This window comes from Odontesthes bonariensis, chromosome 15, assembly GCF_027942865.1.
Source record: "Odontesthes bonariensis isolate fOdoBon6 chromosome 15, fOdoBon6.hap1, whole genome shotgun sequence".
NCBI classification, from domain to species: Eukaryota; Metazoa; Chordata; class Actinopteri; order Atheriniformes; family Atherinopsidae; genus Odontesthes; species Odontesthes bonariensis.
Genome location: NC_134520.1, coordinates 34363992 through 34390925, shown reverse-complemented (window position 1 = coordinate 34390925; position 26934 = coordinate 34363992). Strand labels below are relative to the sequence as shown.

Genomic DNA, 26934 nt, shown 5'->3' with positions numbered 1-26934 from the left:
AATTTTGACCTCTTCATTTCAAAAGACTTGTTGGCTCGACGGATAAACAGAGAGTCTGAGACAAATATTGAAGATAACTCAACATTTATTTTGGGAGTAAAGAGTTAAAACAAAAACAAATGCTAGAAAATAAATAAAATGGTCACTAAAATAATGCATCCTTGAGCAAAAAAAAAAGTGTTTTGCATAATATAATGTTTAAAAAATGTGCCGAGCTATCTCACGGTGGTGCCTTGGCAACACTAATCAGAACCTTGCTTCGCTGGAGACCTCAAGTTTTGCTCCGTGATAATTGACTCTCGAGGCTTAAAATCATAACGGAGTTGCAAAAAATATACTTAAAGATGTTTAGAAAGTTTATTACAGCACTGCAAGAGCTTTTAGGTCAATGAAACCCTACAATTTCAAGTGGAGTTAGTTTATTTCCTTCCTTTTTTCACTTAGCATAACCACAATAACTGTTATCATCTCACTCAAGCAATGTGCAGATCATTTAATAGATAAATTTAGAAATACTATCTCATAATTATGAGATACTAAGTCGAAATTATGAGATAGTATTTCTAAATTTATTTTTATTAAGTGGCGGAAACGGGCTTCCATAGTTTAGGGACTATAAGCCTCATTTCAGATGAAGCAATGACGCATTTATTAGTTTCTAACTCATGAAAACCTTTTTTAATCGGCCATGGATGGCACATCTCAGCTGGGAAAGGCTCCAGGACCCCTGCAACGCTGAATTGGATTTAAAAAATGGATGGATATCTGTCTTGGTGGTCATTTTTTATCTCTTTCTGGCCTTCTGTGTGGTCATTTTGAATCTCTTAGTTGTAATCTACAGTGTCTTAGTGACTGTTTTACATCTCAGAATGTCTTTTTTGAGTATTGCTTACTGTGTAGATGGATTATGGATTAGCGCCTCTTTGTTCTGGTCAGCAGGCGGGCTGCAGCGTTTTGGACGCCCTGTAGACGCTGCAGGGAACCCTGGTCCAACCCTAGATATAAAAGAATTACAGTAATCCAAACGCCATGTTATAAATGCGTGGATTGCTCTTTCAAAATCAGCCCGAGGAAGATAAGATTTAATCTTTGCAAAGAGTCCTCAGCTGGAAAAAGCCGGCCTTGATGACGGCACTGATGTGCTTATCAAATTCAAACGGAGGGTCGACCATCACACCCAGAGTCCTAACAAAAGGACGGCAGCAGGAGGACAGAGGACCAATCACAGGGGATTACTTTGTCCGAACACCAGGATCTCAGGTTTATCTTTATTTAGGTTCAGAAAGTTGAATTCCAACCATGCCTGAAACCTCCCCGAGACAACCCTGCAGCATTTTACTGCACCAATGACTGGCTGTCGTTGGTTACAGGAAGATAAATGTGAACGTCGTCTGCAAACTTTGTGCTTTTTGAAAATGGAATATTTATCTATTAGGCTCATCTTACTTGTCTTGATTCAGCTTCTGTCCTGCTGCGTTTAGGAAAACATTTTGAAGGAAGTCTCCACTCCTGGAGGACAGAGGAATCTGAAGGAGGAGCAATAATTTAATTTTAAATTTTTTTTCAATTAATTTATTATTTATATAGCGCCAAATACAACAAATGTCATCTCAAGGCACTTAAATAACAAAGTCCAATTCAAGCCAATTGGAATTCAATTAATTGTAATCATAATTATTTATAAAATAATCCAATTCATTCATATAGAGCCAATTCAAAAACAATTTCCTAGCTAAGGAAACCAACAGATTGCAGCGAAACTTGTCTTCAGTCCAATCTCAAAAAGTGAGGATGTATGATTTACAGAAGTCTTGTCAGATTCTGTGACGTCAAAAGGAGGCGTGACAGCCTTCTTTGTTGGTTAGATTAAGATTAAATGTATTGTTAAGTTTAAACTATGTAAATACAGAATGCTGCAACTAAAGGTTAGATGATGCAGCTGCGTAATACGCCATTTTCAATTGATGTTATTTTAAAATGACACACTGGAAAAAATGCCCCTCCAAAAATAAGTTAAAAAACAAAAACAAATAAAAGACGTTTTTGCTTGAATTAAGCAAAAAAAATCTGCCAATGGAACTAGTGAAAATCGGCTTGTCAAGATTTCTTGAAATAAGATGTGATATTTAGGACTTTTGAATTAAAAGTCATCCTGAAATTAGCTTAAAAACCTCTTCAAATGTTAAAAAAAGCTTGTTTCATATGATATGTGACTCAAAACAATTTGTGTTCAAGACTTTTTCATTTAACAAGATATCCCAGATGTATTATATTAAAATAAGTCCCTATATCTGGCTGAAATGGTACTTGTTAGGCAGTTGTGTCTGATATTAAGTGTAATGAGATGCTCAATGAGACAAATATACTTGCTAAGATTGAGATTTTTTCCAGTGTAAACAGATCCCTGAAATGCACTCCACACTGGAAAAAAGCCCCTCCAAAAATAAGTAAAAAAACAACAAATAAAAGACGTTTTTGCTTGAAATAAGCAAAAAAATCTGCCAATGGAACTAGTGAAAATCGGCTTGTCAAGATTTCTTGAAATAAGATGTGATATTTGGGACTTTTGAGTTAAAAGTGATCTTGAAATTAGCTTAAAAACCTCTTCAAATGTAAAAAAAAGCTTGTTTGAAATCCGATGAAATCTGAAGTTTGTTTTCAAGACGTTTTCACTTAACAAGATATTCCAGATGTATTGTCTTTCAACAAGTACCAAGTACCTAGGATTTCTAGCTTTAAATGGCTTTCATCTCGCCTCGCCTCGTCCTCGCGTTCATCATAACTTCAGGCAGGAGGGACAAAGACACGAAGAGAGGAATCAGGTAAGTCTGCAGCGTGATTTTTGGCCCTTTACTGACACCTGTTGGTGAATACATCACATTGCATGTGTCGGTTGGTTGTTGGATGCTGTTGAAGATGTTCAGTTAAATTCAGGTTTTATTCATAAAGCACCTAATCACAACAAATGCCATCTCAAGGCACTTCAATGATACAGTCTGATTCAAGCCAATCAAAGTCCAGTTCATTGTAATCATAATCCAATCAAATCCAAATAATTAAATTCAAAATAAGTCGGATTCATACGTAAAAACCCAATTCAACAAAAGTAGCCTGCTGAGGAAAACACTAGATTTAATCAAATCTTCTCTTTGATCCAATGTCCCATCCTAAGTGTGCACGAGGCAACTGTGGGGAGAAAAAACTCCCTTTTAACAGGAAGAAACCTCCATCAGAGAGGGGCCTGATAACTGAAGGCTCTGCCTCCCAAACTGGCAGCTGGTCCCACAGAGAGGGGCCTGATAACTGAAGGCTCTGCCTCCCAAACTGGCAGCTGGTTCCACAGAGAGGGGCCCGATAACTGAAGGCTCTGCCTCCCAAACTGGCAGCTGGTTCCACAGAGAGGGGCCTGATAACTGAAGGCTCTGCCTCCCAAACTGGCAGCTGGTTCCACAGAGAGGGGCCTGATAACTGAAGGCTCTGCCTCCCAAACTGGCAGCTGGTTCCACAGAGAGGGGCCTGATAACTGAAGGCTCTGCCTCCCAAACTGGCAGCTGGTTCCACAGAGAGGGGCCTGATAACTGAAGGCTCTGCCTCCCAAACTGGCAGCTGGTTCCTCAGAGAGGGGCCTGATAACTGAAGGCTCTGCCTCCCAAACTGGCAGCTGGTTCCACAGAGAGGGGCCTGATAACTGAAGGCTCTGCCTCCCAAACTGGCAGCTGGTTCCACAGAGAGGGGCCTGATAACTGAAGGCTCTGCCTCCTAAACTGGCAGCTGGTTCCACAGAGAGGGGCCTGATAACTGAAGGCTCCGCCTCCCAAACTGGCAGCTGGTTCCACAGAGAGGGGCCTGATAACTGAAGGCTCTCAGCTCCCTTTAATTTCACAGTTAATAAAGTTATTTTTTAATTGCATTTAGTATCAAAATGTTTGTTTAAAGTAGAAATAATAATAAATATGACATATTTAGTGTGATAATGATCAATAAAATATAAATAATAACTTTTTACTCCGTTTTTAATGATTTCTTTGTGCATTAATGGTTAAGATTGATGCATTCTTGGTTATTTTAAGGGTTTAACATGTGACTGAGAGCATGAATTAAATAAAAGATGTACCACAGTTTCTAAAAACAGGAGACTGAGCTTCTTTTTTCAGTGAATCTGGAACTACTGGCAGTGTGAGAGTTGCTGGTTTGAGTCCCGCAGGATCAGAGCCTCCAGATGTCACGCAAATGTACATTTTCTGTATTTGGGTTATTTCTGTATTTAGGCTGCTGACGGACGGAGCCGCGGGCCAATGGGAGCGCAGATCACGGGGGGAGCTGGCGCCTGATTGGTCGGTTTGGAGTCAGAGGGGGCGGGGCCGTGAGATTACAGCAGCATCTCTCCCCGCAGATCCAGCGGACATCTGGAGCAGCCCTGCCTGTGGAACCAAACCCTCCAGCATCGAGCACCGACATCCCGCACCGAGCCAGCCCGCGGTCAGCCGCCTGTGTCCCGGGGTGTGCCGTCGCTTTCAGGGCTGGAGGTCCGCCGGGAGGCTGCTGCGCTCCGGAGGGTCAGGGAGGAAACTGCCGCTTCCACGGAAATAAAGAGGCTGAGATGTGGGAGGAGGGTGATGGACTGAGCTGATCCGGGATCTGACAGGTTTCTGAGGCCCGGTGGAAGCTGCGACACATCTGGACTCGGTGCGTCTGGGTTCCGGCTGCGGCTCCAGGCTGGGATCAATAAATAAAGAGGCGCGCTTGGTTCTGGGAGGTTCTCTTCTTTAGTTTGTTTCTTCTGATCTTTTTTTTTTTTTTTACCCCCCGCAGACACCTTAAAACGGTCCTGATCCAGAGTTCTGAGGGAGCAGCTCTGGATTAAAGCCCATCAGGATCATGCATCACCCCCCCTCCGCTGCTCTAATCTGGGCTTTATCGAGCTGGATTTAAATCTGAGATCTGATCTGGATTACTGCGCTCCTGGTTCCGACCCGGTCTGAAACCGCTCAGCTCCTGGGGAGATCTTGGACTCGATCCCGGTCCCGTCGGTGCTTATTTTGGGGCGGGGGGGGGAGTCCTGCTGTCATCATGCCGACGTCCCGGCCTGGTTCGGAGCCAGTGGAGTTCTGGGTGGACGGGTCGAGGCGGGACGGGACGGTGGAGGACTTCTACACCCTGAGCTCCGAGCTGGGCAGGTCTGGACCCACTGAAAAATAACCTGTAAAATAACAGTAAAATAACTGTAAAACAACAGTAAAATACTGGCACCAGGGACGCTATATACTGTTATTTTACAGTGCAACTACTGTTATTTATCAAATATTATATATGAATATTTATATATATATATATATATATATATATATATATATATATATATATATATATATATATATAAATAATTTATATTATATATAAATATTATATTTATATATAATATTTGTATTATATTATATATTATATATATAATAATTATATATATTATATATAAATATTATACTGTATTATATAAATATTTATATATAATATATATATATTACATAATACAAATATTATATTTCAGACACGTTTACTCTTAAACATTCTTCCTTTGCATTATTCTCGATATTTCAGGACCTTTTATTTATTAACACGTCTGTAGATTTTTTTTTAAATTGTTTAAAAGAAGCTTACTTTTACATTTTTGGGGGATATTTACTAAAAAAATTTGGATTTTTTTTCCCTATCTTTAGTGATTTTTGGTTTGGTGTTTGGTGGCAACATTAACAAACATATTTATTTTTAACATTCATTTGGAGACATGATTGCTTTTTAAAAAAAAAAACATTTAAAACAACCATTTGGAATTATTCTTTGTGGAAATCTTTTCACTGTAAAGAATTTGCCTGTAAAATAACAGTAAAATACTGCCAGTACTGTTATTTTACAGTGCAACTACTATTATTTATTTAACAGTATATTATTGTTTTTTGGATTACAGTACACGACGGTAGGATAACTGTGTTTTAGTAATTTTACAGCACATCTATAGCCTGGGAATTCCCACGCTGCTTTTTGCCTGAGTTAGGGAACCAATCACAGAACGGGGGGGGGGGGGGGGGGAGCAAGACGATGACGACGTCTATGCGCGACACCGAAGCTTGTAGAGTGTTAATCCAACATGGCAGCGGACACAACGTTACCGTTCCATGCAGCCTTAGGAAGTGTTTTAAGTAGCTTAGAACACAAGTTTACTTTTAAAAAAGAGCAACGTTTGGCGTTGAAAGATTTAATTGCCTTCTTCCTCGTCGAATTTCTGTCGCTCTACATACGTCATCTGGTATATGTGATACAATTGGCTATGAATCGTGCGCAAAGCAGCATGGGAAGAACCAGACGCCATTTGATAGACATTCGTAGCGCCCAATAAACGGCTCTAGGCATTCGTAAACCACGCCTCAAATACGAGAAAATGCACACCTAGTTCCCAGACCACCATCTCATCCAGATGTGGACGCGTCAGCCAGGCTAGCACATCTACCGTGATTTATTTAACAGTATAATAACGTATTTTGGTTTTGGACATCAATTCATGACAAATACTGTTTCATGCTGTTAAATTACAGTTATCTACTGGTATTGTTAAATGATTTAACCGTTAATTTACATGTGAGGGATGAATATTCAACAGTATTTTACAGTTATTGTAAAACACAGTCGGATACTGTTGTAAATATACAGCAGTTTGTTCCAGTGCATAATCAGGGGTTAAAGGGGGGGACTGGTGAGCTCATGTGGACTCTTGAGTGGGTCCAAAGCTGCCCACATCAGGGGTCCGTGTGATCCTCCTCAGTCTGGGATTAACTTTGGCTGCTCCGCATAATCCAGCCTGCGAATAACCAGGTAACTCAGGAGCCAATAAACCCAGAAACTGCTTTTAGAGCAGATCAAAGATCTTAGGTTACTGTAGAAGCCCCCCTCTCCTGAGGAGTTCTGGTCGTGTTGAACTACAAATAATCAGAATAAAGAAGCAGAAACGGGTTTCTGACGGCCTGGCAGAGGTAGATCTAACAGTTTATGATGGAAGAAAACAGTGAAACTCAGCATGAAAGTGTGAGAAATGCTTTTATTTATGGGACGTGAATCCGAACTGATCATTTCCATTCATCATTCTAAAAGAAATCACATGTTTTTACTGATTTATTTGAGGATATTTTAACATATTGTGGCTATTCGGATTAAAAAATATGATTTAAAACAGATTATCATTGAATGTTTTCATTAAATGTAGAAAAAAAAAACATTTTTCAACCCATTTTAATGCTATTTAATTAGATTTTTTTTGGGTCATTTACCATTTTCCACCAAATTACAAACATATTCATTCATTTAATACTTCTGTATTCAAGCATTCATATTTTTACTGATTTATTTGAGGATATTTTAATATTTTGTGGATATTTGGACTAAAAAAGATGATTTAAAACAGATTATCATCTAATGTTTTCATTAAATGTAGAAAAAAAACATTTTCTACCCATTTTAATGCTATTTAATTAGATTTTTGGGTCATTTACATTTTTTTTGACATTTTTAAAACCATTTTTTGGAATTATGATGACATTAATTTAGCTTTTTAACATTTTTTTATGGATGTATTTTAGCATACAGAGATTTTTGTGCACGTTTTAACCTGCAGCAGCTGAAACGACAGGCTGGAGTCTCGGTTGTCGTAGTTAATCGTAATAAAAGATTAACAGAAAACTCTTAATAACACAGTAACTGAATGATTTAACACTGAAGATACTTTCTAATGTCGAATATTTTGTTTTGTTCTCAAAAAAGCATGAAATTTAGGTCGTTTATCTCGTGAATTATATTTAAAATGACTGATGTGTAAAGTTTTTTAGATCTTTTTGGGATATTTTACTGGATTTCTTTGAATTCTACATATTTGTCAGAGACTAAACGAGTATTTTTGATATATTTACTGGATTCATTTGGATGTTCCAACCATCTTTGTTGACGGTTTCTAATATTTTCCACTTGTTCTGCCCTTAATGACATTTTGTTCTGCCATAAACAGTTTATTATGTTTGCTGAACTGATTACTGGCATCAAGCGAGGAGTCGCAGCGTCGTCAGAGGCAGAACGAGCTGGACAAAAGCTTAGAAATCCAGTTAAACCCGACGACAAGTTAAGCCTGAATGATGTAAACAAACTGAAGGCAAATTAAGGCGAGGAACCCAAAGAGGCCGAGTTTGCAGATACTTTGTACTTCAGCTGCATTTCAGCAGGAAGTACTTAGTACTGAGTGCAATTAGCAGCAGCACAACAGGAAAATACTCCGTTAAATGTATTCAAATAGTTCCCTTCGGCTGATAATTTAGGTTGTGGTTCCTGAGGCCGCTGCAGCCGTGTTTCCCTTTATGAGTCATTAGAGTCAGTTCAGTCCAGCGGGTCCCGTCCCAGAGGAGAAAAAAAAGGGAAAACAGAGTTCTGACACATAAATCCGTCCTCATTTTTCAGACTCTGCTCTGATCCCACAGATTAGCTCGTTGAACTGAAACACAAAGGTGAGACGAGAACGATCTACACTGGAAAAAAAGCCCCTCCAAAAATAAGTAAAAAAACAACAAATAAAAGACGTTTTTGCTTGAAATAAGCAAAATAAATCTGCCAATTGAACCAGTGAAAATCAGCTTGTTAAGATTTCTTGAAATAAGATGTGATATTTAGGACTTTTGAGATAAAAGTGATCTTGAAATTAGCTTAAAAACCTCTTCAAATTAAAAAAAAAGCTTGTTTCATGTGAAATATGACAAGACTTTTTCACTTAACAAGATATTGATTGATTGATTGATTGAGTGTTTATTTCGAGCTTATTTTCAGGCAGATTACAAAATAAATACATTTCCATAATACATATCAATTTACATATTCATCTAGAACAAAGGTAACATAAATCAATACTCGCTCGAAAGGTAGTGAGATGAAAAATACTTATTTTCTCCCACCCCCATTCAAAAATGACAATTTATAAGGATGCGTCTTACATACATTGGCATAGTTTTTAACTTTCAACTTAATTTTAACATATTATTACACATATGTTCTCATCTCTTATTTGATGTTATTATTTATTATTTAATCACAATTTATAAGATGATAACATAATAGCCCGTGAATATACATTACAAAATTTCTTCAGTTTTGTATTTTTTCATTACTTCCACTTTATATCTGGCCTTGAACTGATGAATAGACATACACTGCTTAAGTTGTTCCTTCAACCCATTCCAGAGCCGAACCCCAATCACAGACACACACATGCTTTTTCTGGTGGTTCTCACCGCTGGCACTTTAAATATTTCACATCCCCTTAGGTGATGTTCTCCATGTCTAGTTTTAAAGAGTGTTTGAATATTATCCGGCAGATTATTCATGCTGGCTTTGTACAATAATTGAGCTGTATAAAAGTTTACCAAATCCAGCAATTTGAATTGTTTAGATTGCAGAAATAATGTGTGTGTGTGATCATAAAATCCAGCTTTGTGTATGGTTCTAATAGCCCTTTTTTGCAATTTCCAGAGTAAATTTAAGGAGCTTTTGTAGTTATTACCCCAGATTTCAATACCATACGTTAGATAAGGCAGCACAAGACAACTATACAACAGATGGAGAGCTTTATAATCCAATACATATTCCAGATGTATTGTCTTCAAACAAGTCCCTATATCTGGCTGAAATGGTGCTTGTTAGGCAGTTGTGTCTTATATTAAGTGTAATGAGATATTTTGACTAGAAATGAGACAAATATACTTGGTAAGACTTTGATTTTTTCCAGTGTGACAAAGGAAAATCAAAACCAAAACACATAAACTCAAACACAAAGTCCCTCAGAAGGTTAAAAAACACAGCAGTGAACCTTTAAATGTGTCGTTGGAGTTGACTGCACTCGAAAAAATGCCCCTCCAAAAATAAGTAAGAAAAACAACAAATAAAAGACATTTTTGCTTGAAATAAGCAAATAAATCTGCCAATGGAACTAGTGAAAATCGGCTTGTCAAGATTTCTTGAAATAAAATTTGATATTTAGGACTTTTGAGATAAAAGTGATCTTGAAATTAGCTTAAAAACCTCTTCAAATGTAAAAAAAAAAGCTTGTTTCATATGAAATCCGACTCAAAACAATTTGTTTTCAAGACTTTTTCATTTAACAAGATATTCCAGATGTATTGTCTTCAAACAAGTCCCTATATCTGGCTGAAATAGTGCTTGTTAGGCAGTTGTGTCTTATATTAAGTGTAATGAGATATTTTAACTAGAAATGAGACAAATATACTTGGTAAGACTTTGATTTTTTTCCAGTGTAAAGACGACGGGCGTCTGAAACACGACGAGGAAACTCCAACAGTGTGCTGGATTAATGAAGGGACTACAGCTGGAATTATCCAGAGCTTTAAATCTAAATATTCTCCTTAAATACGGTACAAGTGCTTTAAACTGTGCTTATTCAGTATTTAAGTACTTTTCACAACTGGAACTATTGTTTTTACATTGATTTAACTCACTAACATTCGGTGCTGTGCAAAGGTCTTAAGTTTCGTTTCTCTGTATATTTCAGAATATGAGATGAAATCTGCTCTGAGCTCCTTTCTCCTCCAGCACAGCCTGAACCCTCTGAGACGAGCTTTCTGTCCTTTCTTTAAGGAGTCTTCAGGAATAGTTCTCCAGGCTTCTTGAAGGACATCCCAAAGCTCTTCTTTGGATGTGGGCTGCCTTTTGTTCCCTTCTCTGCCAACATGATCCCACACCTTACTAAACTGATGTCAACGGCGATATCAAACATGCGAGCGCGCCGCCGCCAGCTCTGTTACCAGGTGTCCTGTTGCCATGGGGACCGACCAGGACTCTGTGTGTGTGTCCTTTGCTTTTCAGATGGATCTGTTTCCTCCATCTGTCCCAGCAGAGTACCAGACCCCCTCCTTAAAAACTCAAACACACAATGTTGTGTTTTTACCACCTAAACCTCCACTAATCTCAGTGTAACTTTCAGTTATCGTGAAGCTGAACCTGGTCAGAATTAAAAGGGTTTATGAGTCTCCACGCGGTGAAACGTCCTTGTGTGCCACACTGAAACCTCACAATTCAAACGATGAGCTCGTCGGAGAGCAACTGTGGAAAGGCGACACGAATATGAAGCTGTTTGTGTAACTGAATGAATGCAGCCAAGGTTTAAATGGGCCAGATAAGTGTGAAGTGTTCACAGATCATTTCAATTCAGTGTGATCTATACAGCGTCACCTCAAAGGCACTTCAGGGATGCAATCCAATTCAAGGCAATTAGAATCCAAGTCATACAATACAGTTATAATCTGTCAAATCATCCAGTCGTCCATTTTCCATACCCAATTACTCCAGTTCAGGGGGGGGGGGGGGGGGGGGGGGGGGCTGGAGCCTGTCCCAGCTCACTGGGCAATTATCCAGCGAAGGAAACCAACCGATTGCCTGATCTTAAAGGTAGAGAGGGTGTCTGCTTCCTGAAGCCAAACTGGCAGCTGGTTCCACAGAGAGGGGCCTGATAACTGAAGGCTCTGCCTCCCAAACTGGCAGCTGGTTCCACAGAGAGGAGCCTGATAACTGAAGGCTCTGCCTCCCAAACTGGCAGCTGGTTCCACAGAGAGGGGCCTGATAACTGAAGGCTCTGCCTCCCAAACTGGCAGCTGGTTCCACAGAGAGGGGCCTGATAACTGAAGGCTCTGCCTCCCAAACTGGCAGCTGGTTCCACAGAGAGGGGCCTGATAACTGAAGGCTCTGCCTCCCAAACTGGCAGCTGGTTCCACAGAGAGGGGCCTGATAACTGAAGGCTCTGCCTCCCAAACTGGCAGCTGGTTCCTCAGAGAGGGGCCTGATAACTGAAGGCTCTGCCTCCCAAACTGGCAGCTGGTTCCACAGAGAGGGGCCTGATAACTGAAGGCTCTGCCTCCCAAACTGGCAGCTGGTTCCACAGAGAGGGGCCTGATAACTGAAGGCTCTGCCTCCCAAACTGGCAGCTGGTTCCACAGAGAGGAGCCTGATAACTGAAGGCTCTGCCTCCCAAACTGGCAGCTGGTTCCACAGAGAGGGGCCTGATAACTGAAGGCTCTGCCTCCCAAACTGGCAGCTGGTTCCACAGAGAGGAGCCTGATAACTGAAGGCTCTGCCTCCCAAACTGGCAGCTGGTTCCACAGAGAGGGGCCTGATAACTGAAGGCTCTGCCTCCCAAACTGGCAGCTGGTTCCACAGAGAGGGGCCTGATAACTGAAGGCTCTGCCTCCCAAACTGGCAGCTGGTTCCACAGAGAGGGGCCTGATAACTGAAGGCTCTGCCTCCCAAACTGGCAGCTGGTTCCACAGAGAGGGGCCTGATAACTGAAGGCTCTGCCTCCCAAACTGGCAGCTGGTTCCACAGAGAGGAGCCTGATAACTGAAGGCTCTGCCTCCCAAACTGGCAGCTGGTTCCACAGAGAGGGGCCTGATAACTGAAGGCTCTGCCTCCCAAACTGGCAGCTGGTTCCACAGAGAGGGGCCTGATAACTGAAGGCTCTGCCTCCCAAACTGGCAGCTGGTTCCACAGAGAGGGGCCTGATTACTGAAGGCTCTGCCTCCCAAACTGGCAGCTGGTTCCACAGAGAGGGGCCTGATAACTGAAGGCTCTGCCTCCCAAACTGGCAGCTGGTTCCTCAGAGAGGGGCCTGATAACTGAAGGCTCTGCCTCCCAAACTGGCAGCTGGTTCCTCAGAGAGGGGTCTGATAACTGAAGGCCGTACATACATTTGGGTTTCAGGTGGAACCAGAAGTGTTGGATTGGAGCCTGATTGAGTAACTGTGGTTGTTTTCTGTTACAGAGGAGCGACGTCCATCGTGTATCGCTGTGAGGAGAAACAGACCCAGAAACCGTACGCCGTCAAAGTACTCAAGAAAACGGTCAGTGATCCCACACGCTGGAGGCATCACATCCAACAACAAACATTTACAGAGACGAGCTAAAACATCTTTTAATTCAATTAAATTCGGTTTGCATTCACAACAAATGTGATTTCAAGACACTTTAAGGATACAATCCAATTCCAACCTAATTCACTGTAATACAATCATAATCCAATCCAATCATACCATACCAACTTTATTTATAAAGCACTTTATACACCCACAGGACCAAAGTGCTATACACAATCATAAAATACAATACAATCATAAAATAGAAGGGTCAAGTATAAAAGCAGTACTAAAGTAATTAAAATATAAACACAATAAAACAAAGTCAAACATCTCAGATTGTGCCAATCAAATTAATTCAATTCCGTATTAGTCCAATTCATTCAAAGGCAGTTATAAAGAAAAGTTGCCTAACCAACAAAACCAACAGATCACATGGAGTTCCTCAGGGTTCTGTGCTCGGACCGATTCTTTTCACTTTATACCTGCTTCCATAGGGTAACATTATTAGACAGAATGGCATAAAACTACATTTCTATGCTGATGATACTCAGCTGTACTTATCTATGAAACCACAAGCATGTCTTAAAGACATAAAGACCTGGATGACTGAATTTTTTGTCTCTAAACTGAGACTAAATTGAAGTCTTTGGATCTGAACTTCCCAGGAAGAAACTGTCTAGCTTCTAGTGCTACAATGAGGAAACCTTGGAGTCATTTTGACCAGAATCTGTCCTTTGAATCACATTTAAAACAGGTTTAAATGATGCAGATTATGTTATGTTTGTGATGTTTATGCATTTAGCAGATGCTTTTATCCAAAGAGACTTACAAATGAGGATATAACATTACAGCTAACATCAAAGCTAACAATAAGCTACACAGAATACACACTCTAACTTATATTAATAAATTGAACTCAAGTCCTGGTGCCTGATTTTATTGGGACTTTCAGAAGTCTGAGATGAGAAGAAGGGATGTGAGGACCATGTCGTTGGGAGTTAAATTGATTAAAATCCCCTTGTTTTTTTGCTGCTCACTGATATTCGCTTTTTCTGCAGATCGACAAGAAGATCGTTCGCACTGAAATCGGCGTCCTGCTGCGTCTTTCTCATCCAAACATTGTAAGTATCCTAATTTTTAAGGAAAGGACGGAACATTTTTACATGTTTCAATCAACCTTTTCTAATAATCTTCAAATGCACATGGATCCACCTTCAGCGTTTGCATGTGCACGAATCTTATCCCAATTTTGATCATGTTGAAGAGCCGAGGTTCGAATTAACACAGAGTACATGATCAATACTAATATATAGTTATGGATTACCAAGCATAGGTCATATCTTCAGAAATTCTAATCAGAGTCATGTCTCAAGTGTTTAGAGGACAGGTCCAACTCATGCCTCTAGTCCTTAGATGATTATTCAAAGTCGATTCTCAAAATGTGACGCCATGCCTGAAGTCTTTGGAAAACTAGTTTAAAAAAGTTCTCATATGTCATCCCATAAGTGTCTTTAAAGGACTATTCCAAGACTAGTCCATGTGATGTGCACTATCAAGTTTTGGGGTGACTAGAAGGGTAGTTTTAATTGAGTCGAGTTGTGTCTCTAGTTTTTAAACGGCTATTCCAAATCATTTTCAGGTCTGTAGAAGTTCTAGTCCAAGTCATGTCTCAGGTCTGTAGAAGTTCTAGTCCAAATCATTTTCAGGTCTGTAGAAGTTCTAGTCCAAGTCATGTCTCAGGTCTGTAGAAGTTCTAGTCCAAGTCATGTCTCAGGTCTGTAGAAGTTCTAGTCCAAATCATGTCTCAGGTCTGTAGAAGTTCTAGTCCAAGTCATGTCTCAGGTCTGTAGAAGTTCTAGTCCAAATCATGTCTCAGGTCTGTAGAAGTTCTAGTCCAAATCATTTTCAGGTCTGTAGAAGACAAGTTTATGTGCCCTGTTAATTTCTCAAGTGTTTAGACAGATGTTTCAAGTCAACGCTCTAGTCTTTGAATTACTGTTTTAAGTTGTGTCCCAAGTTTTTAGACACTTCAAGTCCAAGTCATATCCCAAGTGTACAGATGACTGGTGAACATTGTGTCTGAACTTGTCAGAAGGCAAAGTCATGCAACTGGTATTTAAAAAATATTCCAAATCAAATCTCAAGTGTGTAGATGTTCTAGTCCAAGTCATACCTCAAGTCTTTAGATGACTAATCCGAGTTGTGCCACAAGTCCAAATACTGTCTCTAGTATTTAGAAAACCATGTTATGCCTCTAGTCCTTAAAATAAATATTCCAAGTCGGATCTCACGTCTCTAGAAGACAAGTCCATGTGATGTTTTAAGTTTTTGAATAACTAGAAGTCATGTTGTGTCTCCAGTCTTTAGAAGACTAGTCCAAGTCATGTCTTAAGTGTTTAAAGAGGTGGTCCATGTCACCCCTTTCATCTTGAACTATATACTATATAAAGTTGTGTCCCAAGTCTGTTGAAGTGTAAAAATTCTAGTTCAAGTCATGTCTCAGGTGCTCTTATATGATTATTTGATGTAGTGTCTCAAGTCTGTTGAAGAGTTATCCAAGTCTTGTCTCAAGACTTGTTCGATTTGTGTATAGAGAACCGGTCCCAATGACGCCTATAGTCTTCAGATGACTATTCTAGGTTTTTTTTCCCAATCCTGATCCTGACTGATCACTTTATGACAATAGGATATTGTATTTGCTCTGTCACATGGTATTTACCCTCTACAAACAGGCCATTCACCAATATTAAATATTTAGAATGAAAACAATCCCTTCATGCCTAAAAATGCCGGAAATGAAACTCTATCTTTGCCTCATTTAATATGCCTGCATCCATCTTCTTCTTCAGCTCAGCCATTGAAAAACTGTTCGATGTTATACAATAACAAGTTCTACGGTTACAGAAAGTCAATTGTTCTTGTTCAAACCAGAAACCCCCTCTAAAAAAGTAGAAGATATGCACTTTATGTTTAGAACTGAAAGAGTAATAGATGAAATTACCCGTGACTGCTCGATAAATCGGCCAATAACGAAGGCTAAATGCTAACATCCTTCACCTTCATTGGGCTGATTTCTAAGATTTATTTTCCCTCGGGCTGGGCGAGTTAACTCGTTAATTATTTAACGCCGATATAATATTTTATCGCGAATTAACGCTGGTTTTATTTTGTAAAAGTCTGTTGCTGTCTGCTGTGGAACAGGAAAAGAAAGTAATCGGCGGATCCACCAAACATGGAGAAGGGTACGGAACTTTTACTCGGCCATTTTCATTTTAAAGTTCTTCCAGACGGCGGAGTCGACAGAACCAAAGTCATCTGTTAACTCTGCCAAGTTGAATTGTCTTCTCAGCGTAGTAGTTCCAGTCTAAAATATCACTTAAAGGCAAAACACACAACTGATAGCAGCAAGTCATTCAAGGAAACAGACAGTGGAGCGAGGCTTCTACATAAAAACTACAGAAAGATGCTGATGTTAAAAGTGTGTTTGCACAACAAATGTTATGGCACTTTCATTCATATGGCTGCACATTTAAAATAAAGCTAAATGCTAAAAGCTATACACTACTTTTGGATTCATTTTTGGGATTCTGCGTACAAATGCGATTAATCGTGATTAATCAGGGAAATCATGTGATTAATTAGATTAAACATTTTAATCGTTGCCCAGCCCTGATTTTCCCATATGGACCCTGGGAATCCTGATCAGTGGTTTCGAAACTCATTGCTATGCTGAAATTCCGAGGCAGAAATGCTCAGCTATGGCGTTGACTGCTCAAAAATAGCTCAAGATATGTTTTTTACAACATGAAAAAATACCATATGGTCATGCTAACAAGGAGCCGCTAAGGTTGCCTTGGATTGTTGCCAAGGTGTTGCCTTGTGGTTGCTGTCGAGCCGTGAGGTGTGAGCTGTTATTTCTGGTTCCTGCAGTTACAGTTTCTTCATTTCCCCCACAGTGACTCACAGATGGAGCCAGTCAGCGCAAAATGATTAACAACTATGTTGGCGGATGAGACTGTAGAGACTTGTGCAGGTGTTATTTTCAGAGGAGAAGTCACTGGATGATGTTTTAATTCTAATTTCTTTGTTTTGATCATCTGCTGGTAGTTTAGTGTTCTCACCTGTAAACAATGAGCGGTTGTTTCCCTGAACATTGTTAAGCTTTTCCAATGGAGCTTGTGTCCATCTGAACCAAAGCCACCTCAGATTCTTGTGGCCTGCATAAAGTAGTATAGCTAATGGATGATAGTTGGGGGCAGATGGTCGACATAATGAACTACGCCTCAAGTATTTCTCGGTGAACTCATTTTAAAATGCACATTTTCCCTCCTGAGCCTCTCATGTCTTTGCATGACTGGCTTTAAACGTGCCAATCCAACCTGAGCTACAGCAGATAAAGTGATGTTGAATTGATTTCAAGAAGAATCGGAAACAAGTAACGACTGAAGTGGAGCATTGGTGTGTTAAAGGGATAGTTCGCTTCTTTTGACATGAAGCTGTATGACATCCCATATCAGCAGCATCATTTCTGAACATCTTCTTACCCCCTGCTGCGTCCTGTGAGCAGAGTTCCAGCCTCGTTTTGGAGTTGATGAAGGTAGTCCGGCTAGTTGGCTGGGGTTTAAAAAATAAAGCGTTTTGCTTCTCAAAACAATATGCGTTCAACAGAGTAATACTCACACTCACACTCACACTCACACTCACACACACACACATTCATTAGCCCAGTAGCATGCTTCCTATGCTCACTAAGCAGTTGTTGTGCTGCAGGGGTGTATCAAGCTTTCCAAAAGTGGGGGTGTTCTGGAACAGGCGAAGAAATCATTCCAAATAGCGATGATCAATTATATAAACTTGTACATACATGGCCTACAAAATGGAAGAAATGCAATCAGATACACTGTGGGCGACTTTGTGTGTGTGTGTGCACCCGGATCTGTTGGACAGGAAAATTATTGCATTATGATTAGTTTGTCATAATGAGCAGAGACAAAACACATTTGGTTCTTTCAAGTAGTGTGTCATTATTAGTTGTAAGTGATAGCAGTACTAATAGCAGTAGTCACTAGTTGTAAAGCCACTTTACAAAATATGGCTTCATGTCAGTCAGAGATCTGCTTTTATTGTAATAAAGATTTTAATTCAGACACAGCCTTATGACTGGCTTTAAAAACTGGATGATTATATTAAGATAATACATTAATACACAGTGTAAATAAAGATGGTGTGTATTATTAATATTCATGTCATTTTCAATGTGTAATAGAATTGTCATATATCATTTTGAAATCACAGCTTTCTTTAAAACTTGACATCCATTCTGGTCCAGAAACTGAAGTAGGCCTACAACACTTTGGAAATTACTCGAATTTTAACAAACACATGCTTTGTGTATATTTTGAGTGATACATCAGTGGGACACCGTGTAGATTGAAGTGCGTTGTCGACGTTTGAAAATGACACGAATCACACGAGGATAGCTCTCCTCTGCATGTAGCCTAGTCAAACCTGCGCATCCAAACGGCGGTAGCACTCGACACAGACAACCAGTGACACGCTTGCAACTTGCAAGCATGTCAATGTATGCAGAGGGGGAGTGGAGAAGACAACTTACTTGTTTTTTCTTGAAAAAGCCGTCTATTGTCCCCTGTCTTTTCCTTTTCTGCATCATTGGCTACATTGCACGAAAAAAGAGGACAGTTTTAAAACTAAAGTAGGCTAAGTCAGGCCAGTTAGAAGAATGACTGGGAATTTTATGCTAGTAGGTAAACTTAGCCTAACTGTCATGAACTAGCCAGGAAACTTGCGTCTGTTAATGGCTTAACCTATGATGCCTGAAAATGTTGCCTTCATGGCAGGCAGTGAATTTTGCTGATCTAAAACAGTGATTAAATTCTACCTTTTCAGCGACTCTTCATTGAAGGCGTCAAGTGGGTATATGCAGCACCACGAACAGCACAACGACCTGTGAGAAATTGTTTGAATGACTGCGCTGAGCTCTCAGCAGTCAGACTCAGCACCAGTGTTGCCAGATCTTCAACTCGAAATAAGCGAACGGCGTCCTGAAAACAAGCCCAAAAGAAGCGGCCGAAGACTAATAAAAAAAGTCGGCAATTGGCAACCCTGGTCAGCACCGCAGCAGCGCTTTCGGCAGGATGCGCAAGCTGTTGAGGCTTTCCTAACCTCACCTGTTGCGCTGGGATTTACAGAGTGATATGCCTAACGACAGCAACCATTTTTAATTTCCTACAACAGGCGAACGTTTACTATTTTATTACAAAAGTAGATTTTAGTGAGGTTTGGACGGACAAAAGTGGGGGGGATGGAATGGCCTTCCAGTAGAAGTGAGGGGGATGCATCGTACTCATCCCCCCCGTAGAATACGCGCCTGTTGTGCTGTCCTGGGGTTTAAGGTCACCTGTGTATTATATGAGATTGCTGCTGCTTGTGGGTTTTTTTTGTAGAAGAAGGAAAAAAAAAAAAAAAAAAAAAAAAAAAGAGTAATACATTTGCATCACAAAATGGTTCTCCAGGAAAAAGTCAGACCTCATAATCTCTTGGCCCTATTTTCTCTCCCTTCGTATCACTGCCTGCTGGGCAACGATTAAAATGTTTAATCTAATTAATCACATGATTTCCCTGATTAATCATGATTAATCGCATTTGTACGCAAAATCCAAAAACACACTTTTAACATCAGCATCTTTCTGTAGTTTTTATGTAGAAGCCTCGCTCCACTGTCTGTTTCCTTGAATGACTTGCTGCTATCAGTTGTGTGTTTTGCCTTTAAGTGATATTTTAGACTGGAACTACTACGCTGAGAAGACAATTCAACTTGGCAGTGTTTACAGATGACTTTGGTTCTGTCGACTCCGCCGTCTGGAAGAACTTTAACATGAAAATGGCCGAGTAAAAGTTCCATACCCTTCTCCATGTTTGGTGGATCCTCCGATTACTTTCTTTTCCTGTTCCACAGCAGACAGCAGCAGACTTTTACAGAATAAAAGCCTGTGAGCAGCAGACTTTTACAGAATAAAAGCCTGTGAGCAACAGACTTTTACAAAATAAAAGCCTGTGAGCAGCAGACTTTTACAAAATAAAATAAATTGTAAAAATTAAATTTTTTGTAAAAAAAAATTTAAAAAACAAAACAAAACAAATCAACTGCGTTAATGGGCGATAAAACATTTATCAGCGTTAAATAATTAGCGAGTTAACTTGATAATAACGAGTTAACTCGCCCAGCCCTAATTTAAAGTTATGTACACTGCCGGTATATTACATGCTGTATAATAAAGTGTATATATAAACTATATAAAGGTAATGGTTCCCAACACACACATTGAATAACTGAGTGACGTCCGTTTTCCTTTGTGTCTCAGATCCAGCTGAAGGAAATCTTCGAGACGGACACCGACATTGCGCTGGTGTTGGAGCTGGTGACCGGCGGAGAGCTGTTTGACCGGTAAGAACTGGTTCAGTTTGGTTGTGGCTGCTGTTGATGTTTCAATGGTTGAGGTTGTTGTCTCGTACTGACGTTACGCGCCAGGGGACCAAGTACGTCCGCCCAAGAGACATAGCATCCCCTACCGTGGTTTGTGTCTCTGAGGTTTTCCTTCCTCCTAACATGCATGTGTTTAAAGTGTTTAAAGTCTTTAAAGATGCTGAAACATGACACGTTGACGTGTTTACTGGCAGGTGTTTCTGATGATTCTGTGGCTGATTTAGCAGCACAAGCTGCCATGTGAGGTCGCAGGTTGGCTTAGTGGCAAAAACTTCCATTTTTAACCGCAGGTGTTGCTGTTGTTACGGCATTTGTTTGTTTTAGTTGCAGAAATGTACGTTTGGTTGAATAAATTGATGTGTTTAACCGCAGCGTCAGTGGCTGATTTATTTGCACAGGTTGCCACGGTGAGTCACAGGTGTTGCCGTTGCTTTAGTGTTTGGTTTCGTGACATAATCCGAGTGTTTAGTTGCAGCTGTTTCTGAGGATTGTTTGATTGATTTATCTGCAGAAGTTGCCATGTCAGGTTGGTTTAGAGGCAAAAACTTCCATTTTTAACCGCAGGTGTTGCTGTTGTTACGGCATTTGTTTGTTTTAGTTGCAGAAACTGACCTGCTTGGTTGAATAGATTGACGTGTTTAGTTGCAGTTTCAGCGGCTGGTTTAGTTGCATAATTTTCTGTTAAATGCTAAATCTCTAAAATGTAAATGTTTAATTGCTGTCTTGTCATTATTTTCATCCAGTTTTTGTTTTCCAGGATCGTGGAGCGTGGTTACTACAGCGAGAGGGACGCAGCTCATGTGATCAAACAGATCCTGGAGGCTGTGGCGGTAAGATGCTGCGTTCACTGACCCGTCAAACTCAGTTAATCCAGCAATTCCCTTGGAAATATTAGTAGCTGTAAGGATACATAATGTAGGAAACTGTCTCTGTTCATCGAGTTGTTTTGAGTGCACAAAACCAAGTGAGTCAAAACTGCTGAAACAGTTAAAATAAAATGCCGCCCTCTCCAGGCAGAGGCAGCAACTACAGACACGTTGCTTCCACGTTGAGTTCCAGCCTCTTTGGTTGCTGGTGTTGCTGCAGATGATTTGGTTGCGATAATTAGCATGTTTAGTTTCCAAATTTTGTTGCAGAGTTTGCTTTAATTGATGCATTTAGTTTTCTTTGGTTGCTCTAGTTGCTGAAGTTGCCTAATTTGGTTGCACATGCTGCTTTCATTGTGATTTATTTAGTTGCAGCTGCTACCATCTTCAGTTTCAGCTGCTTCAGTCCTTGTGGTGGTTGGTTTAGTTGCAGACGTTGCCATATTTAGTTGTAGAATTTACAAATTCCTTTGGTTGCTCTAGTTGCTGAAGTTGCCTAATTTGGTTGCACATGCTGCTTTCATTGTGATTAATTTAGTTGCAGTTGCTACCATCTTCAGTTTCAGCTGCTTCAGTCCTTGTGGTGGTTGGTTTAGTTGCAGTCGTTGCCATATTTAGTTGTAGAATTTACAAATTCCTTTGGTTGCTCTAGTTGCTGATGTTGCCAAATTTGGTTGCATATAATGCTTTCATTGTAATTTATTTAGTTGCAATTGCTACCATCTTCAGTTTCAGTTGCTTCAGTTCTTGTGGTGGTTGGTTTAGTTGCTGAAGTTCCTTCATTGTGGGGTTTAGTTGCTGTCGTTGCCATATTTTGTTGTAGAATTTACAGATTTCTTTGGTTGCTCTAGTTGCTTAAGTTGCAAAATTTAGTTACATATACTGCTTTCATTGTGACTTGTTAACTTGCTGTAGCTGCCATGTTCAGATCCAGATGTTGCAGTGATTGTTTAAGCTAGTTGCCATGTTTAGTTGAACGGTTGCTGGTGTTGCTGCAGATGATTTAGTTGCTATGATTAGCATGTTTAGTTTCCAAATTTTGTTGTAGGTTCTGCTGTTGTTGCAGAGTTTGCTTTAATTGCTATATTTAGTTGTAGAATTTACAGATTTCTTTGGTTGCTCGAGTTGCTGAAGTTGCCAAATTTGGTTGCATATACTGCTTTCATTGTGATTTATTTAGTTGCAGTTGCTACCATCTTCAGTTTCAGTTGCTTCAGTGCTTGTGTTGGTTGGTTTAGTTGCTGAAGTTCCTTCATTGTGAGGTTCAGTTGTTGCCATATTTAGTTGCCGGTGCTGCTTTCATTGTAACTTGTTAACTTGCTGTAGCTGCCATGTCCAGTTGTTGCATTGATTGTTTAAGCTAGTTGCCATGTTTAGTTGCATGGTGGCTGGTGTTGGGATCCATGGTGGCGGCAGCTTTGGGAACCTCAGTTTTCAGGGTTTTCAGAATCTAGCTTCGTTCGGGTTGCTGGTTTGGATCCATCAGCTGCTCCATCTCTGCTTGTTGGATTCCTGTTCAGCTCCACCAAATCTGTTCAGTCTCTGCTTCTTCACACCAAACCTCTGCTCTGAATTGGCTGTTTTTAGATGCGTTGGGTGTCATAACTCCTGTGGGTCGACAACTTGTCAGTGTGAGTGAGAAAAAAAACACTTTCAGAGGTGTTGAAGCTGGATTTTATGACTTTAAATGTAGGCAGTTTAGCAGTTTTCGGGTTCTTTGTGATAAACATCTTTGAATTTGGACACTGAGGAAAAAGGGATCTGATTACCAACAGCAGTTCTTCCTGCAGATTTATTTCCTGGTGTAGGAGTGAGTCCTCCCTCGGCTGATTAGTCACAGCCTCCTGTTTCCAAACAGATTTAATGAAACGTTAAAATAGCACAAAATCACATTTCACGGTGAGCATGCAACGGTTAATAAAACCAGGCGTTCACTGATGCGTTTATCCAACACGATGCTGTTTACTGCAGCACAGAGACGGAAACAAATCATGGAAAAAGTCAGAGATATTAATAATTATGGTGAGTTTGAGGGGAGAAGAAGTCTCTCATGATCAGCAGAAGCTAAAGATAAAAGTGGCTGAGATTCAGTCCAGGTTAATAGCAGAAATGGGGACTCGAGTCGCTGTTTTGATAACTTGTGACTTGACTTCACCAAAAATAAAAGACTTGAGACTCGACTCGGACTTGGAAGTTAAAGACTCGGCACTTGACTTGACTTGAGACACGATGACTTGAATGACTTGAGGGTTATTCAGTTCATGTTTTCAGTTTGAATATAAAATTACTAAATTAATTAAAAAAATAATATGGATTACCCGATAGGAGCGCAGGCGGAGAATGGCGTCCTGATTGGATCCCTACCCTGCCAATCAGTCATGCCCTCTCTACATACCATAGTGCTTATTGGAGAGAATAAACTCATATCAGATATGCATCAACATGTCAGCGCACCGAGAGTCGTTGTCTGTGTTCGAAACCGCATACTACATACTACATACTACATACTTACATACTGCTTACTCATCGATCAGACAGTATGCAGAGCGTTTACCCACAATGCATTTCGCTCCTGCCCGAGCCGAAATCAGCCGGCCTGAAGCTGATTTCTCTTAAGCTCTAAACTCTGTAAACTTTAGCAACATTTGAAACATTTTCAGGTGAGAAAGTAGTCGTTTAGATCCCCAACGTGTTGAAAACCTGACAAAATACCGGCTGTTTACAATTTTGTTCCCACGAATTCGGCGCTACTAAAGCTAGCCGCAGTGAGCTAACGCACTTCCGGTTATTTTCACAAAATAAAATACCCGTTGCCTTTTATCATAGGGAAAGCCATTAGGATACAATTGGTGCTTTTGTTTTGAAAACAGGAAGTGAACCTACCCTCGTTGTAGCTAGCTTGAAACTGCCGTTTTGACAGGAAATGACGATCGGCGACGTCACGTTACGTTGCATCTTGGGTAGTTTGAGTATGAGTAGTAACCTCATGATGCATACCCAACATTTCGGAGAATCTAGTATGCATTCGGGAAAAAAAGTCAGTATGAGTAGTAGGAGAAGTAGTAGGAGAAGTATGCGGTTTTGAACACAGTCGTTGTCTTCGGCTTTCGTAATCACCATTTTGACGGCAAAAGACGAACAGCACAGTGCAAGACATGCGCCATCAACATCTCAGACAACCAGGCGACAACTTCCAACTTTGTTCGTCATTTAAAGATCCATTCTGACCCGTAAGTGCTTGTCAAATTAGCTAATATTAGCCTGTTAGCCTAGTCAGTAGTTAGCTAACGTTAGCTTGATATGATGCGGGGTGGACAGGTTGGACACATTGGCCAATGATGTTTACTGACAGTTACTTATATCTTTGTGTTTTCACTTTATTAAGATCAGATTCTGAGATGTAGCTCTTGGGTTTCTGACCTTGAGGTGACCTTTAACCTTTAACATGCTGACTGAGGCCTGCAGAGTCTGAGATGTAGCTCTTGGGTTTCTGACCTTGGGGTGACCTTGCTGGGACGTCCACTCCTGGGAAGACTGACAGCTGTCCTGAATGTTTTCCACCTGTGAATAATCTTTCTCTCTGTAGAACGAAGGACTCCAGATAGTTTGGAAACGGCCTTATAACGACAATAGCTTACAGATAGCGATTGTATATATTGTGTATGCTAAGCTACACAATAGCTTAGCATACAAGCTTGAAATCTTTTCTGTGACTGTCTGACAAACTGGAAAAAGATAAAGTAAAAATAAGTGGAAAACTAGGACACAGCATGACAATCTAAAAAAAAAAAAAAAGGTCAACCCTAAAAGAAAGAAACAGTAAATGTATTAGAAAAGGAAACTTAGTTGTTTGTGCAGTTGGTTTAGTTGCAGGTGTTGCTGGCAGCAGAGTTGCTCCACATGTGGACTGCAGCTCTCTTATGTAACAGCAGCTTCCATCCTGCTGCTGAACAGATTAAAACCAGAGAGGATTAACAAACACACACACAACCCAACACAAACACTGACCACAGCTGACCTACATTTAACAAGAAGAAAAACATACGCCTGTTTATCTATGCATGTTTACGTGTGTGTATACCAGTGTTTATATGCATGTGTGTTGGGATTACAGTGAGATTGTATGTGTTGCATCAGATGTGTGTTTGTGATGTTAATCTGCAGCCCTGAACACAGCAACATGTTTCCATGTGAAGCGACGTGATGACAGAAGAGATGTTTCATACGTCTGTGATTGGGAAAATGGTCGAATTTAGAGACAATTTATTTTAGTTTTCTTTAAATGTGGGAAACAACACGGTTTAAAAAGACAGGGAAATATCAGAGCTACTTAAGTTAACTGTCAACAGGTCAGTGACCAAAGTTAATCTCAAAAACTGCCATCTACTCTGAGTCTGACCTCAGTTTAAAGGGACAGTTCGCCTCTTCTGACATGAAGCTGTATGACATCCCATATCAGCAACATCATTTATGAACATCTTCTTACCCCCTGCTGCGTCCTGTGAGCAGAGTTCCAGCCTCGTTTTGGTGTTGATGAAGGTAGTCCGGCTAGTTGGCTGGGGTTTAAAAAATAAAGCGTTTTGCTTCTCAAAACAATATGCGTTCAACAGAGTAATACATTTGCATCACAAAGTCGTTCTCCAGGAAAAAGTCAGACCTCACAATCGCTTGGCCCTATTTTCTCTACCCTTGTAGATGTTTTTAAAATGATCTAAAAACATCATATATTAATATTTTTTTCATAAATCTTTTATTCCACTTCAGTTCTGAACTACCAAGTTTTCAATTATTTTAAAAAATGTAATCATTTAGATGCCAATTTGAAATTTTTAGCCCAAATTTGAAGCCTTTAGGTGCCAGTATTTTCAATATATAGAATGCAAAGTGGAATTATTGAGCGGGGATAATTATCGTCTGGGATATGTCAATGATCAGCACCAACATTGATTTTTAGGGATTTTTAATTTTTTTAAAACTAAGTTGTGTTTTAAATCAGGTTTGAGGGTTAAAGACATCCTTTCACCAACAAACGCTTGTTCCCATGAATCGTCCTTGGTTGTTGCCCCTCACTCCTCAGACCCTCCACCTCCACCTGAAGGCTTTTCTCTGAGTCTCACCTCCTGTAGTTTGTTCTGTCACATTGTTTTAGCTTGAAAACAACCCGATTTAAGCTTTTCACAGTCAGACAGACACAGATGAATTCATGAGATGTTCCAGGAGGTGAAACACCAGCTGCAGAAAATCAGGCTTCAAGTATCGATGTTAATAAAAAAAAAATCAAATTTTTAGACAAAGAAAACGGCTCCGGTTTTTCCTTCTGTTTTGTTTTTCTCTGCCTCTCCATCCTCTCCATCTGTCCTCTTTCTCCGTCTTATCTAAAAATCTGAATTTACTGAACTGTGGTTCCTTAATTCAGATGATTAATAAAACTAATAATACAGTTTTATTAACTTTGTTATTTAAAATCTTTGGTAAATGAGGGGAAACCTGCTCCATCCTCCCTTCCTCCCGCTCTGTGCTGCCAACCAAACATAAAAACCAGATCATGTATAATCTAATAATCTGTATAATTGATCCGTATCATTTAACAACATTATTCTAACTTCATATGAGGTCGTTT

The 26934-nt window shown here is 40.1% G+C and overlaps 1 protein-coding gene across 2 annotated transcripts in view; it reads left to right on the top strand.

Moving 5' to 3' along the window:
• Positions 1-4381: 4381 nt before the first annotated feature.
• The window catches only part of LOC142400821 (calcium/calmodulin-dependent protein kinase type IV), a 38238-nt gene continuing 15685 nt past the window's right edge, over positions 4382-26934 (top strand). Inside the window, exons 1-6 of one of the 2 annotated variants that reach the window (XM_075486049.1) lie at positions 4382-4686; positions 4813-5177; positions 12851-12929; positions 14003-14065; positions 20327-20409; positions 21206-21278. In XM_075486049.1, the coding sequence (XP_075342164.1) occupies positions 5071-5177; positions 12851-12929; positions 14003-14065; positions 20327-20409; positions 21206-21278 (405 nt within the window). In that variant the 5' untranslated portion in view covers positions 4382-4686; positions 4813-5070. Of the gene's footprint in view, positions 5178-12850; positions 12930-14002; positions 14066-20326; positions 20410-21205; positions 21279-26934 lie in introns of both variants that reach the window. The other variant, XM_075486048.1, reaches the window with a different exon arrangement.